This window comes from Pelodiscus sinensis, chromosome 2, assembly GCF_049634645.1.
Source record: "Pelodiscus sinensis isolate JC-2024 chromosome 2, ASM4963464v1, whole genome shotgun sequence".
Taxonomy (NCBI): Eukaryota; Metazoa; Chordata; order Testudines; family Trionychidae; genus Pelodiscus; species Pelodiscus sinensis.
Genome location: NC_134712.1, coordinates 75,165,258 through 75,183,428, shown reverse-complemented (window position 1 = coordinate 75,183,428; position 18,171 = coordinate 75,165,258). Strand labels below are relative to the sequence as shown.

The 18,171-nt window shown below is 41.6% G+C and overlaps 1 protein-coding gene across 5 annotated transcripts in view; it reads right to left on the bottom strand.

Moving 5' to 3' along the window:
- The window catches only part of CDH2 (cadherin 2), a 176,671-nt gene that overhangs the window by 92,786 nt on the left and 65,714 nt on the right, over positions 1-18,171 (bottom strand). For 3 of the 5 annotated variants that reach the window (XM_075920791.1, XM_006127201.3, XM_075920794.1), the window contains exon 3: positions 1,139-1,231. The exons of the other annotated variants lie outside the window; for them this stretch is intronic. In XM_075920791.1, coding sequence (XP_075776906.1) covers positions 1,139-1,231 — 93 coding nt within the window. The remainder of the gene's footprint in view (positions 1-1,138; positions 1,232-18,171) is intronic. 5 annotated transcript variants of the gene reach the window in all.

Sequence of the window (18,171 nt, the reverse complement as noted above, 5' to 3'; positions counted from 1 at the left end):
CATTTTTATTTTAAGTTTCTGCAAAATGGTTCAGCTATCCTTATTTAAGAATTAGGTTAGGGGAAAAGTATTAAACTATTTCTTACAGTTAATGAGCTAAAAGGCTCCACTTTGCTTGGACTCCAGGAGCAGGGACTTGAAATGCAGCAGAATAATCTCACCCTAAAGGCTGAAGGGGTATCTTTAGCTTCCCTGAGGAAATTGAGTTGAATCCTAGATCTCTGAAAATAGCCACTTGCACAGGCTCAGTAGAGGCTGGTAACAAAAGTCTGTAGGAATGCTCCACTTCTACAGAGTTCCATGCCAAACACAGATTGCTCCTCCCACACAGAGGTCCCTGGGCATGCTTCAGCCTAGTGCTATAACCCTGGCAGATGGCGCTGCACACAGAACTGAAAGAAGGGAAACAGTCCTGTGCTCTCCATTCTCCTTTCTGTGGATCCAGGCAGAAAGGAAGAGGAGGAGGAAACAGCCTGACTTGAAGGGAGAAAGGTGAGGACCTTGGGAGGAAGAAAGAAGGACTGTACAAAGAAGGGATAATGAGGAACTAAAGCAGAGGAGGAATTTACAGAACAGAGGATGGGACAGCGGCAAAGCGGGAAAACGCAGCCAAGACAGAAGAGAACAGACTCAAGGGACATGCTACAAGATATAAAATAAACCACAGGCTAGTGGGGCAGGAACAAAAGTGTCTAACCCAGGAGTGAAAGTAACTTACATTTCTTACAGGTACTGTCCTATCACAACTCGCCCCCTCTGGGAGGGGTGTTGTTGCAATAAATGTTTTACAGATACTATTGTGGGGGGGGGGGGGGGGAGAGAGCATGGGGAGCTCAGGGAAGAGGGTTGGGATATGGGGGAGTGCAGGAATGAGAGTTGGAGTGTATGGGGGCTCAAGGCAAGAGGCTGAGGTGTGGCAGGTGCAGGAGGCAGAGCAGATGACTGGGAACATGGGGGGATGCAGGAGTCAGTGTTGGGAGTGTATGAGGGGTTCAGAGCAAGGGATTGGGTGTGGAAGGCAGGTGCAGGAGGTAGGGTAAAGGGCTGGGAGTGTGGGGTGAGGAGCAGGAGTCAAGGTAGGAGACTGGGGGTGCAGGAGTCAGGGTTGGGTTGTATGAGAGGCATAGGGTTAACTTACCTGGCCAGGATGGGGCCGCTGCAGCCAGACAGCCGTGACTGGACAGGGGCCAAGTCAGGATTGCGTCAGCTGATTCCATCTCCCCTCCTACTCCTGCCACAACAGGAGTGGGGACATCGTCAGATGGGGGCCAGACTGTGGGGCCCATTCTGTCCTCTCCGATGGGCCGGCTTTTTAAATAGTCCACCCTGAGATGGCTCTCATCAGAGGGGTGCATCCCACTACTTTCACCTCTGGTCTAACATACTTGAGAATGCTGCCCTCCACAACATGGTTTAGAACCCATGATGTCTGAGTCCTGATGGTGCAGTTTTTACTTCATCCCCTCCTGTAGATAGCCATCAGAGAACAATAGCCTGCTATCACAACCAGTTACTCAATTAGCTCCAATGACAGAACATTCAAAGATTAGGAAATACCAAATGTATTGGTTGCTCATGCAGCCTTAATCTAGTCCCCTTTCACATTTGCATTGTTTTTATCTTTAATTATGTGATCACACAGTAGTTTTCCACATCAGCTCTGCCTCATTCAGAGCACAAGACAGATAATACCATCTCAATTAAGAGGTGTATGAAGATTGTTTCACAAACATTGATGAATTTCTCAGAAACAATAGCCATAAAAAGCCTGTGGCTAAAGACATTGAATTAACTGCTGCTCATTATAATTATTTCAGTGTATACCATCTCAGCAAAATACAATGTTCTGTTAAACATTCCCAATAACGCTTATGAATATACCCAATGTTTTTTACATACTTAAAACGGTAATATATCATTGCTACTGATGGCTAAACAGAGGGTTTTTTGTCTATATCTAACCGGATGTTTCCTATCACTATGGCAAGTCACCACTCTCAGGGCTGGCTCCTGGTACAAGAATGGGTGAAATTTACAGAACTTAAAAGTTTCCAAACCACTGACTTCACAAGGGACAGTGCGTGCAGCTCCTGAAGCACAAACACCGGACTATTTAGCACCTCCATCCCCAGTGCTCCCTGTAAGCTCCCTGTAAGCTGTGCACTTGTGCAGCTGCTTAGGAGAGATTCAAATGCTGCCCAGCTGATTAGCAAAGTGCCCACAGCTAATTTTTTTGTTCCTATTGATGGTGCACATTCACACATCTTAGTGCACATAAAAATATTTTATTCTGCACATGGGCAAAAAAAAAAAATCCGAACATGGATGGAACAGATTACAGGGAATATTGCTCCCAACTGTTAGCTCTTTTTGAGCAAAAAATGGAACAACTTCCCATCAGTAAAGCTCTGAGGGCAGGTGAGCATGGAATGCAAAGTAGGGATGTGAAAGGTTAAGGGGTGGGGGATGGAGCAGAAACTTGCCCCGCCACTGGCAGGGCCTGCTCCATCCCCAGGGGGCCCATCACGGATAGGGGTGTTATAGCATGGCTGGCGTAGCACCTCTGTCCATGGTGGGTCTTGGCATGCCGCAGGCAGGGGCTGCTCCAGCTGGGCTGGAGTCCCCCTCTCCCCCTGCAGCCTGCCTCCCTTTTAATCAGTTAACCTGTTAAACACTCCTGTTTAGTTGGTTAACAAGTTAAATGTATTTTAAACCCCTAAAAGTATGTGTATGGTTTTGAAGTCGAGGTTTAAATTTGGAACATGATATAAAAAAAAAATACAAAGACATGCTATACACTGAAAAGAATAAATGATAAAATGTGCCTCCTATCTCAAGCAGAGCTTTGAGTAAGGCTCAAAAACTTGTTTCCTGCCAACAGAAGTTGCTCCAATAAAAGATATTTCCTCACCCATCTTGTCTCTTCATTTAGTGGCAGTAGGATGCTTAATTTTAAATTCAAAACCGGCCACAATGTGATACTGCTAAACCAAACAGCTGAAATAATCCAGCCATAAAATAAATTAGGAGGCAGAAGCAGGGGCGGCCTGTGCCTATAGGCATATTCGGCAGCCGCCTAGGGCACCAAGTTAAATGGGGTGCCAAATTCCCTGCCACTTCCCCTTCCTGTTCCAAGGAGCGCAGCGGCTTCCCTGCGCCACAGGAGGGGTGAGTCGACCCCGGAGGAGGAGCGCGGGGAGTTGGCCACGGGGAGGCAGTGCACGGGGGTTCTCTGTGCCTCGGGAGGGGGAGGGTCAGCTCCAGGGGAGGCGGCGCGCAGGAGTTTCCCGTGCCACGGGAGGGAGGGTCGACCCTGGAGAGGCGTGCACCGGCTTCCCTCAGGGGAGGTGGGGAATCTAGGGAGGAGGCTGGTTCAAGGGACTCTCTCCCCCCACTGGCACCCTGTTCCCTCTCCCCTGTCCCCAGTCACAGAACTCCATCTCTAGCCTCCCTGTCTCCAGCCACAGAAGTCCATCCCCAGCCCCTTCTCCCCAGCGATGTGGTGGTAATGGCAGTTAAAGCAGGATAGAGTAATGGACTATTTTGGATTTGTAACAACAACAATTATAATCAGGGCTCACCAGCCGCGCTGTCCGGCCATCTGCGCATACGCAGATCGTTCTGCGCATGCGCAGATCACCCGAACCCGGCTTTTCCGGGTTGCTATCTACTCGCCACAGGCGAGTAGATTGCATTATTTGTCAAGCCCTGATTATAATTAACATTTGTAATGCATTTTTATTTGAAATCGTACTGAAATATCGTCTAGCTGTCATGTACAAATCTATTCTGAAAATTTCCTTTCTCCATTTTAATTGATCTCAGAAACAGTGGTTGGACGGATGGACAAACCGAATAATTATGCCTGTTTAAATAAATAGGCTTAAAAAACATTAAATGGAAAATAGGGGCAAAATGCTTCCCAGTTTACCAAAAACCTCAGCCTATATCTGCCCTTGGGGTGGCATGGGGGGGGGGGGGGGGGCAATTGCATGGTTCGCCTAGGGCTCCAGTTGCTGGCAGCTAGTCTAGGGCCACCCGTGGACAGAAGAATTGGGGCACCCAAAAGTAATTTCTTTAACACCAATAAACCAAACATTTTAAGTCTTGTGTTAAGCCTGATTCCAAGCAACACTGCTCTTGCAAGAGTATATAGGTATACTATGCATTCATGTGGCTATCCTAAAACTCTTCTGGATAAAACCTGACTAGATGTTGGTTGCAGAAGCAGACCTACCAGCAAGCTTATTACAGTGCAGCAATGAATGACAGAGTAAGACAGCCTTTTAGACATGGTTGTCTTGGAGATAACAGAACCTACTGTATTGATTACAAAAGAAAACAAAAAGCTGGGTGCACTTTCTAAAGCTTTTAGTCTGCTCCCTTTCATGTTGATTTTGCAGAGAAGGGCCTCCCTTCCATGGGTATGCAAAGAATGTAGGCAGGATGACTAACTGATTTAAGGATGAATTCTAGCACTAGCTTTCGATGATATATTTAGGATGCGTTCACAGCACCACTTTATCTTTAGAGAATGTAGTATTTGGTGGGTTCAACTGACATGAAATCAAAGATGGCTCACTTGGAGAGTTTAACACTGCAGAAATGCTAAACCTTCCCTAAAATAAATTTAAACTCGTAAGTATGTTGAAAAATAAGTTTCACCAGTTTCATAAGGCCCTTTTACTATCCCCCATAACACAAGAGGTTTTCTGAATGGGGGATTTTTAATTGAAATTAGCCTCTCATGAATCCATAGATTAGTGATTGCAGATAAACTTGCAGATAAACTCATCTGCATGTAAACATGATTATGAAAAGCCCAAATAATTGCAAAAGGTACTGTTAGGGAAGAGGTCTGAAACTAAGATTGACAATTAAGAGAGGCAGTGTCCAGCAGCTTGTCTAAAGAGATTCACACAGCCCTTTCAAAAGCAAACTGAAAGCTGTTTCCACTCAATTGGAACACTCTCAGAACAAACTCCTTTAAGCAGCTAGAAGCAATTGGTCATATGTGTGTGAGAGAATGTGCACTACAGTGTCCACCATCACAAACTGACTTTTGCCAACAGGTAAAACACACTGTAATCGAGAGATCAGTTTCCCCCATGCACAGAATATGAAAGAACTGTGGTATTTGTTTTTACCATTATTGGCAAATGGCAACCATTTTACTTCATTTCCTTATTTCCATGATATCTACTTATCAAATTTTACAAATCCCCTACACCTTTGGCATAAGATTAAACAAACAATTTCAGTACCCAGGGAATTTTTTAAATCAAATTACAGTGGAATGAAGACAGAATACTGCAGTTCTAATGATAACCCAGTATCCTCACTATTGAAATATTCAATTTAATTAACACATTGAACCTTTAAATATCTGATCCAGCCCATGAAAGATAATTTTTTTTTGCTAGACGTAGCATTCAGTTTAAGCGGACCCCTTTTGGGAGTTTGTACCAAGAACATACTGGAAAAGGATTGTTTCTATTTTTTCCCCACTTTTCTTGATAATCTAATTCCAAAATAAGTTTTATACTCCTATTGAGTATAATTACCTTATACTGAAAAAGTTAAAATTGAACTAAGGAGCTATCACCGCCCATGTTGTCATTTGTTTTAAACAAGGGGGCTGAAAATCACAGTACTACCATGGCAACTGCAGTGATTAATATCAATAGAAATGTAGCCGTGTTAGTCTGGGGTAGCTGAAGCAAAATGCAGGACAATGTAGCACTTTAAAGACTAACAAGATGGTTAATATCAGTATTTTCAGGTTCACATTGCTATCCTGCCTGTAGTTGCTAGCAAAGTGTCAATATTGTCGGATGGTGAGTTGGCTTTCATGACATCTGCCTGAACACATGGCCCATAAAGATGTTTGATATTATGGTGACACCTATTCTCCATCTGAAATTCTCACTGGACAGACTTGCTATTAGAGGTGCGTATTAGAGTTTTACTCATATTTTATACATAGGATCTACGTTCTACTTCTGCACTGAACAATTTGTGTGTATTTGTAACTATCATAATTTTAAGAGTTACTGATTTTTGCACATTCATTTAAAAATCTACATCTACACTAAACATTTGGCACAGTACATCCACACTTAGGGTACGTCTAGACTACGTGCCTCTGGCGACAGAGGCATGTAGATTAGACTACCCGGCATAGGAAAATGGAGGCATAGGAGGCATACCTGGGAGGTCAACAAATGCCTTTGATGTCGACCACGGAACGTCCAGACTACTGCGCTGAGCCGACAAACAGCTGATCGGCTCTGCGCGGCAACCATATAAATTTAAATGAAGCGGCGATTATTTAAATCGCCGCTTCATTTTCCTATGCCGGGTAGTCTAATCTACATGGCTCTGTCGCCAGAGGCACGTAGTCTAGACGTACCCTTAGTTCTGATTAACTATAGGGGAGGAAACAAGATGATTTAGGAAAAACAACTGCTCACTGATAATATTCTTCATCGTAGTCTCTTTCTTTACAGTACTTCCTCTTCATCTTGTTTCTTGTGTGAAGTAGATTGTTCCTTGAGTGAAAGGGAAGAGTCTACTAATATACAGTTCAAAAACTTCAGTGACTGTTTTTATCTGTCTATTCCTTGTCTTCATAGACTAAGGCCAGAAGAGACCACTGTGATCATCTAATCTGACCTGCACATTGTAAACCACATAATTCAATCCACCCACTCCTGAAACGGACGCATCATATCTGCCTCAGTTACTGAAGTCTTTAAATCATGATTGCAGAACTTCAAGTTCCAGAGAATCCACCATTACTTTAATTTAAATCTGTAAGTGACCTATTCCCCATCCTGCAGTTTCTTTAGTATACCTAGATAAAGACTTTGTGTGTCCTCTGATTTGGTCCTGTTAAACTGTTTGAATTGAACTTTCTCCTCCAATGTGTTAATTTCTACTTTCATATCCATTAGTCACACCCCTGTTCCTTATTATTTTTATTCAAAACTGACAAATAATTTGTTTAGGTGTTGGATCATGTTTGGATTATTTTCAATCTCCACCTGAACTTTGGTGTTCAGCAGTCCTACTTCTTTCCTTGTTATTTGTATGTTACTGAATCTTTTTATTGGTTTTAATTCCCTTTGCAAGTTTCAACTCTTCTGGACTTTTGGCAGCTCTCACTTTTTTTCTACACTTCGTGACTGCCAAGAGGCAGTTTTCCTTTTCTTCCATTTCTTGTAAACTTTCTGCATTCTCTTAATAATTTGTTGGGGGTGCGTGCTCTTTCCACTTTAGTCTGCAACCCCTTCCATGTTCTGTTCTGACTGGGTGGATGAAGAAGTGACACTTGAATTAAAAGGATGTTTCAGTAAATCAATGAAGACTGGCATTTCTTTCATTATTTTCATTTATATGCCTTTCAAGTGACTATATTTGAAGAAGCTAAGAGATTTCAAAATTAATAATGCCAGAGACAGAAAGCCTATGTCAGATTGTACCTTGTTGTGTGATCAGATGAGGGGAGATCCAGAACTTCCTGGGATCAGTTATTACGAGTCCTCATGGGTTTAAAAATCAGATTTGTCTCAGCTTTAAGAGACTCTTCAGACCATAGATCTTCTGATCTTGCTTTGACCAAAATCTGAACCACGCTTTTCACATGGCCCCACAGCAGTTTGGGGTCATGTGAAAAGCACCTCTCCATAATTGATTCAGGCCTAGTAGGCACAGCCAGGGGAAGGGTATATGTACTCTGGCTGGAGGACAGATAGGCACACAAATATACAAACTCTCTGAAATAGATGTCCATTTCTCTACTTCTGCCCCCTGCTGACCCATGGGGTTACAGCTGTACTAATTCCCATCTCTGGCCCTTTGCTGCTGCCCCCTGTGGTCATTCTGCAATGACCCTCCTGCCGGACCCCCCCCCCCTTTTTCCATTTTATGAGAAACAATTGAATTCCAGGCACATCCAAGCATCCTGTCGCAATCAAACCCTTACCTTGCTTTAAGTTATGATAAGAGGAAGCTGCATACCAAATTTGGTGGTCCTAGCTCTTACTGTTTAGGAGGAATTCTTGAAAAAAAGGACTAACACACATTTCTAAAATATATACTGAAATATAAATGCCTGGAATCTGGTAGCACATGATCAAGTAAAATATCAGAGATCAACATCAGAGTGAGTATGTGTTGAAAACTGAATAGTATACCTCCACATAGTATACAAGCTGAACAGGTCACAGGGTGACCAGATAGTAGTAGATGACTCTGATCATCGTCACAGGATGATCCTCTAGGATAGATATAGGTGAATTTTCCAGGAACATAAATTTCTGACTCTTGTTGTGAAGTTTCAGGGAACTAAATAATCAAGTTGTATCCTCCTTTTTCATGTATTATGTCATCAATAAAGACTAAACTCAGAAAATAGATGACAATTTTGTTGATGATTTGAGGGAGAACAAAATATAAAGATACTGTTCCTCAGTTCCATTAAATTTGCCTAAATCAAAATAAGTTTTGTCAAACTAACTATGTGAAAGACATATGGACAGCAATAATATGCATATTACAGTGATATTTTTATAGTCATTTTCAGATTCTGTGTACACTTTCATGAGCAGGAGCAGTAGTAGTTGGATTAAAAATATGCACTCTTTTGGGTGAAAATTCTTCCTTTAACATACGATTGCCAGGCACAGAATACCTCCTTTTTGGAGAATAACTTCAAATAATTACTCAAAATTAGCCAATGCGAAGTTGCAACATAATATTTAAATCTATGAAAATGTGGTTAAACAATTAGAGATTATCAGTATTTGATTTTGCTTATTACATGATTGCAGCATTTCAATGCAAACTCTTTTCAAGAAGAGGTGGAGAATTTTAAAAGACCCTTGTAGTGGTGTTCCCCTCTCCGTATGCCAAAACAATACATTTTAAACATCTGATCCTTTGTGTTCCAGAAAAGACAAAATTTTAATCCTGGATTTTTTTGTACAGTCCTTCAGGGACATCATCAGAAATCTCTATTTAAGACAGATGACACAGTAATTGGTATACATCTAGTGCTTGCTGAATTGTGCTCATGTCGTACTCATGTCGTACCAGAGAGTCTATAAAAACAAATTTCACCATATCGAGTGGGGAAACAATGATCTTCTAAGTTATCTATCATTTCTTTTTTTGCAGTTTGAAATCTTTTTTAATATATATATTTACGGGAATTTTCAATTAGCAAAGGTGTTTATTTGTAGAATTCTTAGATGCATGTGGCAGAGCTACACAGAATGGTTAAATCTAAAGTTATTTTGCCCACCTACTAGGCTCCAGTAAAGCTGAAACAAGCTCATTTAAGAAAAACAAAAACAAAACGTGACATAATTACAACTAGACTCAGGAAGGTTGCCCCACCTTACGTTCACATTTTATAGAACAAAATGAAACACTACGAATGTATTAACATTTAGATTAGCAGACTCTTTGTGCTTTCTATATCAACAGTAATTGGTTAGCCAATTTACAGAATCTTATCAAAGCTAGTGAATAAAATAAATATTTGCAAACTTACATCTTGAGATAATTACACTAAATGGAACATGTCTTCCTCTTTCTTTTTCTTTTTAACAGAAGCCACAAGTGTCCATTAAAATGTTTTATTGGAATTCCAATCTCTAGTCACACTGCAGTATGAGGCTTTATATAATCTATTGATAAAATTCCAAAGCCAAATACACTTTATCCTGTCAAAATTCTCTTGGGAGAATTTGAGCTTCAAAGTTCAGCCCCAACATCTCTCTCATACATTTTTCATGACATTTGAAATTTCCAGAGTAAAGCCAAATCTCCAAAATATTTTCAAAATTAAGAAATACCTAACAGATAGACGTGAAATTTCTAGAATAAAGGGGAAGAGGATGAAGGAATGGGTTAGTACTGGTGAGAGAATATATACCATTAAATAATGTATGCAAAACCAATAAAAGCATGATCCTTCAACACTTACTCGTACAAATGACTATGTTGAAGTCTTGTCTGATGAAAGCCTGGAGGATTGGTAGGTCAGATCCTGAAGCAAACTGCTTGAGTATGTCCTCACTTTAAGACGCGCAAAATCCCAAGTGAAGTCAATGGAACTACTCATATACCTCAAGTTAGGCATATACTTAAATTATCTTTGTAGCCTGATGTCAACTGAAGTAGCCAAATTTTTCTCCACTCCTAAAAATTTCTAAAATGGAAGAACGTATATTGGCTGTCTTCTTCGTTGGTAGAGAGACAGGAACACAGAAGGTGAGAGGTAGATGAGAAAGAAAAGAATTTTCATTAACTGATCCTTTGTTGACTGCATCCATATTTTGATATTAAATCCAAGATGGCAACATTGCAAAAAGCATGTCATTTTTAACTTTTGCTTATTACAGTTCAATTTCCTTGTTTTTCTCCCTTTTCCCCTCAAACCTCTGTATTCTGTCCTCCTTCCCCCTGCTTCAGACAATTATGCCACTGTGCAGAAGAAGTAGAGAAAGGACAGAAAGTGCAAAGGACCCTATATCTCCGCTCCTGGATTCTGTTTCAGCAAAAGCAGAAGGATGCTAACTAGCCTCATATAAAGTGTCAGTTTCACTCTATATCCACTGACAACATGGGAGAGGCTTTATTGTGAAGAACCTCCACACTATAATGCTGCAACAAGATTTTTTCAAAGCTCTCGTCAAAGAATATGGGCCATTATGTAGGGAGGCAGGAATGGGGTTAATCAGGCAGAATAGGATTCTTGAGATTCAGTCTTTAAAATGTAATCCAGCTTCATAACTTAGAAGTGTTTTTTTTAAGTATCAGAAAAGCACTTAAAATGGGACATAGCTGTTAGTTGTCACTTCATTACATTCTCTAGGGTACCATAAAAATGACAAATTGATCTGACCCATGCAAAATTATTGTTAGCTAAAACACATTCACTTGAACAAAAGCAAGAGGACTATGATTCCTGTAACCAACAGTATTTTACACACCTGCAAGTATTTTATACACCTACAATTTTTCATACTCTTATCTCATTAATAATCACAGTTCAAATATAATAAATTCAACTCTACCTACATTTACAAGGAAATATTGCTTCCACAATACAGTGTTTATGCATCAATTTCAGTAACAGCTTGTTTTCATCTAGGGACAAAGATAAGTACACTTCACATAAAAGATATCTGGTTTCCAGTGCTGTTATTAAACAGACTCACAAGAATCTGAGTTCGCACAGAAGAAACATTTAAAAGTTTCTAACATAAATGACAACTTTCTTTTGTAATCTATTTTTAGAGCTTTTAAATATATACACTACTGTTAAGCTAATACTTATTCCAAATTAGGTAAAATTTCTACACAAATATAATATCAAAGCTCCTGAAGAATTGTGATTACAGAAGATTGCATCTGTAATTGATACTGCATATTTAACTTTTCTTTTGGAGGGCACAGTAGGAGACTGGAAGTTTGATTTTTCACACAAATATCACCTCTAAATGATCCTGCAAATGGTTGAACACAGCTGTAAAGTGCCAGTGTAGATGTAGCCTGATATTGTAAACTCTCTGGGATAGAGAAGAAGTTCCTGTCACTGCAACAGTTAGGTGAAATTAGTTATAGCATTACATTCCAGCTACTCAGGCCTTGTCTACACTTGAAATGGTACAGCAGCACATCTGCACTGCTTCAGTGCAGAAACAACCTACGCCAATGGGAGGGTTTTTTTTCCCCCCATTGGCAGGGCTCGACAAATCACTGAATCTACTCACCCGTGGCAAGTAGATTTCAGCCGGTCGCCCTGTTCACCAGCGGCACACGCATGCGGCTCTTGTGCATGAGCAGTGCGGGGCTGGCGAGTAGGTTTCGCCACTGTTTGTCAAGCCTTGCCCATTGGCATATGCAATCTACCTCCCCAAAAAGCAGTGAGGGTTGACAGAAGCACTGTTTCCTCTGGGAGTTAGCTCATCTTAAGTAGGCCACTGAGGAATATGGATTTTACACACCATAAAGTGGTGTGTAACTTGTGTGTAAAGTTTCAGGAGCGGGAGTTTAGAACCTGTGGCCTGAGGACTGCATGCAGCCCATCGCAGTTTTAGGTGTAGCCTGCAAGACATTTTGTTTACTGTTACCCACACACAGGGTTGCCAGATTCTGCTGGTTTCCATCCATGTCGTGTTTTTTTTTTTTTTTTTTTACACAGGTATTAGGAAAGTGATCCACACATTAAGCAAGGGCATGTGAAGTGAGGTGTGTGCTGGGGAAGAAAAAAAAGGAAAGAAAGAAAAATTAAAAAAAAAAGAAGTAAGGATTGAGCCCAATCCTTATTTTTAAACTTTCCATGGACTCCCTGCAGTACCATCACGGACTACCAGGGGCCTGTGGACCACAGGTTAGGAACCTCTGTCATAGTACAATTAAATGGGGGAATACAAGCAAAAATAAATACATTATCAACCAGATAAATATCAAAATGTTCAGTTTATCTTAGCTCGATATTTTATTTGAAGGCCCTCATGTAAAATAAGAGAAATATGGTCACATTTAATTCAACAAATAAACAAATGAAAGATTAGATGTAGTCCACTTACAAAAGTATTAGAAAGACAGGACAGTTGAGAAAAGTATTCAAGCTCTTCTTCAGCTCTGTGTAGCTTGTAAGCTTGTCCGTTTCACCAACATTCGTTGATCCAATAACAGCATTATCTCACCCATCTTGTCTCTCTAATATGTTGGGATGAACATGGCTTTACCACAACTGCAGACAAAAGCATGTTACATACAACTTCTGCATAAAGCAACCCACTGAAGTCTTTTAATGTACAAAAATGAATGAACAGATTCTAAAAGTTATGGAGATGAATTTTCATATTAGTGCATCTTAGGGCTGTTTTTCTTCCCTTTTCCAAAGACAAACTGGTTTAGAACTTGTTAGAATTCTCAAAGATCACTGACAAAAAAAATCCTCAGTTTTTTCCAATAGAAAAAAAATTGAAGAGTGTATTTCATGTTTTTTTCCTGAAAACCTAACCAAACTATTTGGTTTTGTTTTCATACTGTATGCCTTTATAGGAGATTGCACACTTTTCCACAAAAACAGATTCCAAAACATATCAGACATTATACAAATGAACATCTGTGATACTTTTTAAGCAGGTATGCAAATGCATACAGGTTAGAAATTATTTGCTTTTCAAAGCACACACTCAATTTATTTTTACATTGCAATAAACTTAGTTTCAGAATAATGTGTAAAACTTCACACAAACACAGAGATAAGGCAGTGGCTATTTAAATAACCTAATACATGGACATTTATTTTTTGGAGATTGTGGACTTAAGTATAGACAGTATTCTCTCAATATCATGGACGTTTGTGGTCAAGAGAGTTTTTGTAGTATTAAAGGAAACAAGATAATGAAAATACATCACTCCCCTTTTCTTGATTCTCCAGGTCTCATTTTGAGGGTTGAAAACTGAGGCATATGATAGCTCTTCAATTTAGCCAAACAAACACAAGCTATAATAGGTGACTATTCCAACACTAAATTAACCATTTCATATATAGCTGTAAGGGTCAATCTGTACTAAGCAGATGGTACAAAAGAAAGAAACAGCTTTGTTCACCTGTGTTGCATAAGATCTTGGTTCCTCCTTTGTCATTAATAAGGAGTACATATAAGGTCCAAAGATTCCAAAAGATGCTCCTTGGAAGCAGAATTCAAAACAAAAGCCTCTACTCCAAGGATGTTATCAGAGTGATTTACATACTGACATCCTTGATTGTTCCAAGTAGCACAAAAAACAATGGCAAAGAATTCAATAGGGGCATAACTTCTCTCCAAGTTCCAATTCAGGAAGCTTTGGCTGTCATTGTTTAGCAATCCTCCCATCTAGTGCAGAAATAAGGATAGAGGAGCACAGACAAGGTAATAATTAAATACAAAACCCTACTTAGCTATCTTAGTCAACGAATGACAAGTACTCTCTATTTGGCTAAAGTTCTTAATACTGTGCAGCTGCACATTTCCATGTGCACAGATATCCTTTTCAGTTTCTTAGCTCTTTTTCTAGAGACAAGGTGGATGAAGTCATATCTTTTATGGGATTTCTCTTTCTAGCCATCATCCAAAACTGGACTTCCAAACAGGGCCGGACTATGGGGTGGGCGCACCGGGTAGCTGCCTGGGGCACCAACCGATGGGGGGGGGGGGTCACCTGATGGCAGCTGTAAGGGGCGTGCGGCGCCCCTTACAGCTGCCATCAGGTGCTGCACACCCAGTCCCAGCGGGCTGCAGTGGCTGCCCAGGGCAGGGGCCGCATTAACCCCTGCAGTGCTTTTCCCCCGCGGCTGCCCTGAACAGCCAGGTGCGGCCTGCCAGGGTGGACCTGGGCTGCACACCAGCAACAGTGGCCAGGCAGGGCATGCGCCATGCGCCCACCCGCACACCCTGGGGGCGGGCTCGCGCACGCGCTGTACGCCTGGCAGCAGGCTCACGCGCCCCTCGGGCAGGCTCTCACATGTGCCGTGAGCTTGGAGGCAGGCCCGCGCACCCCGGGGGCAGGCTCGTGCATGTGCCATGCAGCTGGAGGCGGGCCTGCGCGCCCCAGGGGTGGGGGTAGACTCGTGCATGCGCCATGCACCCAGGGCCGGGCCCACACGCCCTGGGATCAGGCCCGCGCATGTGCCTTGCGCCCAGGGCGGCACCACCCGCCGGGCCCCGGGCCCCAAAGTTTATTGGCCAAACTAATATTTATTTCAGTTAAATATTAGTTAACTGAATAGTTGATTAACCTCATTAATTCTTATTGGTTAGTCAACTATTCTATAGTCCCTGGGCAGCCCCTGTCCAAGAGGGAGGGGTCTGAGCTCCTGGACCCAGCACAAGCTGGAACTGAGCCGGGCTGCCTGCCTGCTTTGCTCTAATACACTTTAAATGCAGCTCCGCAGTGGGGGTACGTCCAGGACCCAGCACAAGCCGGGACGGAACTGGGCTGCTGGCCAGCCTGCTAAAAAATTTACTAGCAAGAGGTGGGGGGGAGGGGGGAGAAACGTGTGTGATCTATAGCATTAACCTATAAGCTTTTGCTTATTGGTTAATCGACTATCCTATTACGTCCATAGGCCAAACCCATATTTTGCTCAACAACTTCTGCTGTTGTATGGTTATAATAGATCTTCACATAAGAACATCTTTAAATGTTGCAAAAGATAGCTCATGATGTTTAACCTTGTTTATAGATAGCATTCTACATCTCCAAAGCATCATACAACTTCCACAATGGCAGTTTGATCTAGGTAAATATTCTCCTTTTACCGACTCTTTCTTCTAATGCTACACATGGAAAGCTGACGGTAAAGCAGGCATTAGAGCTCAGGAGTTCTTGGTGCATAATGTCTGTGCCCATTCCTGCAGAGCACCTGTACCTAAGCAGGAATGGGCAATCTGCGGGGTTCTGTGTGTGGCCCATGAAACATTGTTTACTCTTAACAGAGTTGTCAGAGTCTGCTGGTTTATCTGTGTAGTTTTTTTCCTACATGCATATAAAGCAAGGGCATGTGACATCAGATGCATGTTGATTGCACATAACATTTACTGTGAGAGCCCTGTGCTCCCTCTGCATCCAATCTAAAAGCTGCTACAGTTCAATTGACATTTCCTGTAAAATTCTTGATGTGTAAGCACAGTTAGCAAAGCTACCCTATCCTGGGAGACCATTTTGGTCATGACAGTCTTGCAGCCCACAGAGATGAAGCAAGCCACACATGTGGTCCACTCACTAGCCTAGGTTGCCTAGCACAACTATAGGCCATGGTGCAGTGATGGAAACACCACCCTGTGGAGTATATCTGTGCCCTCCACAGGTACCCGTGCTAGCAGCTCCTGTTGGCCACAGATCACAATTCCTGGCTAAAAGGAGCTGTGGAAGTGGTGTCCTGATCCAAAGTGCTTCCCATAGTTCCTGCTGGCTGGGAATGGTCAACGGCAAGCACCTGTACCTGTAGAAGTACAGGTAAATAAAGTGACAGAGACCTACCAGAGGCTAATCCTGGTGAACTTCCCCCATTTTATTGCCCTCCCCTGCCATAATGCCTTTCTACTCCCCTAATGCTGTGCTTGCTGTACCTAAGAACACAGATTCTGAAACAAACTTTGCCTAAAGTGAGTTTCTCTGTCCATCATTATGGAACTGGTCAAATCACATTGATCGAAGTCACACAAAACACACTAAAAAGTTGCACAAATGTATTTAAATGAGTCAGTAAATCTATAAAGATACTTCAAGTTCAATGGCTAGCCTTCTGAGAGGTATAATTAATGATTTTTCTGTTAGAGCCCACTATTACTGTGTGTGATTTGTTCTTAGAAACGAGCAAGGGAGAAAAGAGCAAAATATGTTTGCAGCCTACGACTCTGATAAAGTTAGTACAGATTACAAAAACTTTTGCTACTAAGAGGGAAAAAATTATAAACAAATATATCTGTAATTCGGAGGTCGAGGACAGCCTGAAGTTAGAATGAATAAGGGAAACAGATCTTCCACAAATCTCTGCTCTGACACAACAACTCCTCCAGTGAACTGGAGCTAGATTTTAAAAACAGAACTTCTGTGTTGTTGTCCTTAGAGACTCATCAGCTAACCTGACCTTAGATGGATAGAAGTTGACCTGGCAAAGGCTTCTAGCAAGGGATCCAAAATAGGCTCTACAATATGGCCAATTTGGGTTGCAATTACCATTGTCACTTGGGGAGGAGCAATACCCTTATCTGGCACAAACAAAAAGCCACCCATAAATTGCTCAATTGTGCCCAGCTGAGCAGGAAGAACACAGGAGAAAGCTTTAATACAACCAATGAAGAAAAACAGGATGAGCTAAGTAGAACTGGTGGACTACAGCAGCGGCAAGATGTAAGCCAATTGTATCCAATGGTGCAAAGCCTAATCCAGATGGAATGATAATACCAGTGTCAGAAGCAGACAGGAGTTAGTGTGGGGGAAGGGCAGAAATGAGCACTCACAAAGCAACTGTTAGAGCGGTAAGTCACTTCAGAACTCACAGGCCTTGGTTACTGGTGCATGCCTAACATGTATTTGGCCTCACTGCCTAATGCTTTATTATTAACCATTAATGCTTAATGGTTTATTGTTATTAAATCATGGCTTTTAAAATAAAATGTTAGGGATTTTTGCCATTCATTTCCTGTCTCAGTTAAAGCAGACATGAAAGTGCCCACAGTATCACAAATTGCTGCTTGATAAGGCAGCATAATTCAGAAACACAGGCAGTTTAAGTGTCAAGTTCTCTCCTTTCCCCACTTTGTAAACTTTGCAGCTCAAGAAACTGATTTGTGACCCACAAGCCAATTCCCTGTTCAGTTTTTTCAGCAGCATTCTTTAAACTTGGAACCGGTCACAATGTGAGCATTGCAGCCCGACTGAGAAGCATCCATTTTCCTTTGAAGGACCTTTGCAAAAAGAACCTGAACAGTGTGCATCAAAGGGACTCTGCTTTGCTCTCAGCACACAGCCTTGTGGTGCGCAGCAGTGCTATGCTGGCTCCAGGAGTGCTTTTCAGATAAAAGGATACTGAACAAACCAGAATTAGGTGTTGATTTAAAGCTCCCCATTCAGTTTCTTAAGATGCAAAGTTCAGCAGATGTGCACAAAGAAAGGGTTTTGCACCCGGGGTGGTAGTGGTGGGGAAGGGGGAGCAGATTCAAGCGTAGGGCAATGCATACATAGAGTTTTAAAAACTGTTGTTTAACCTAATGGATATCTGAGTTTCCTTGTCTTGGTGAGACCTTAGCTTTGCATTTGTGTGTTCACCCCAAGTCCCAAATGAACATCGATATGACAATCAGCATTCCCCAGTTTCTAATACACTATTAGAGACCATTCATCTGAAGAAGTGGGTTGTGCCTACGAAAGCTCAAACCACAATTACATGTTTTGTTAGTGTCCAAGGTGCTGCAAGACTATTTGTTGTTTTTAAAGTTAATACTCTATTAATTCATTATTAATTATTATTATTTTAAGAGAACTATTTGAGGGACACTAAGGCCTTGGGTCAATAAGAGAGATACCGTTGGGTACACCTGAAAACTCCAAAACCTAGGTCTAACGCTGAAGAAATCAATGTAATTGTGTGAATAA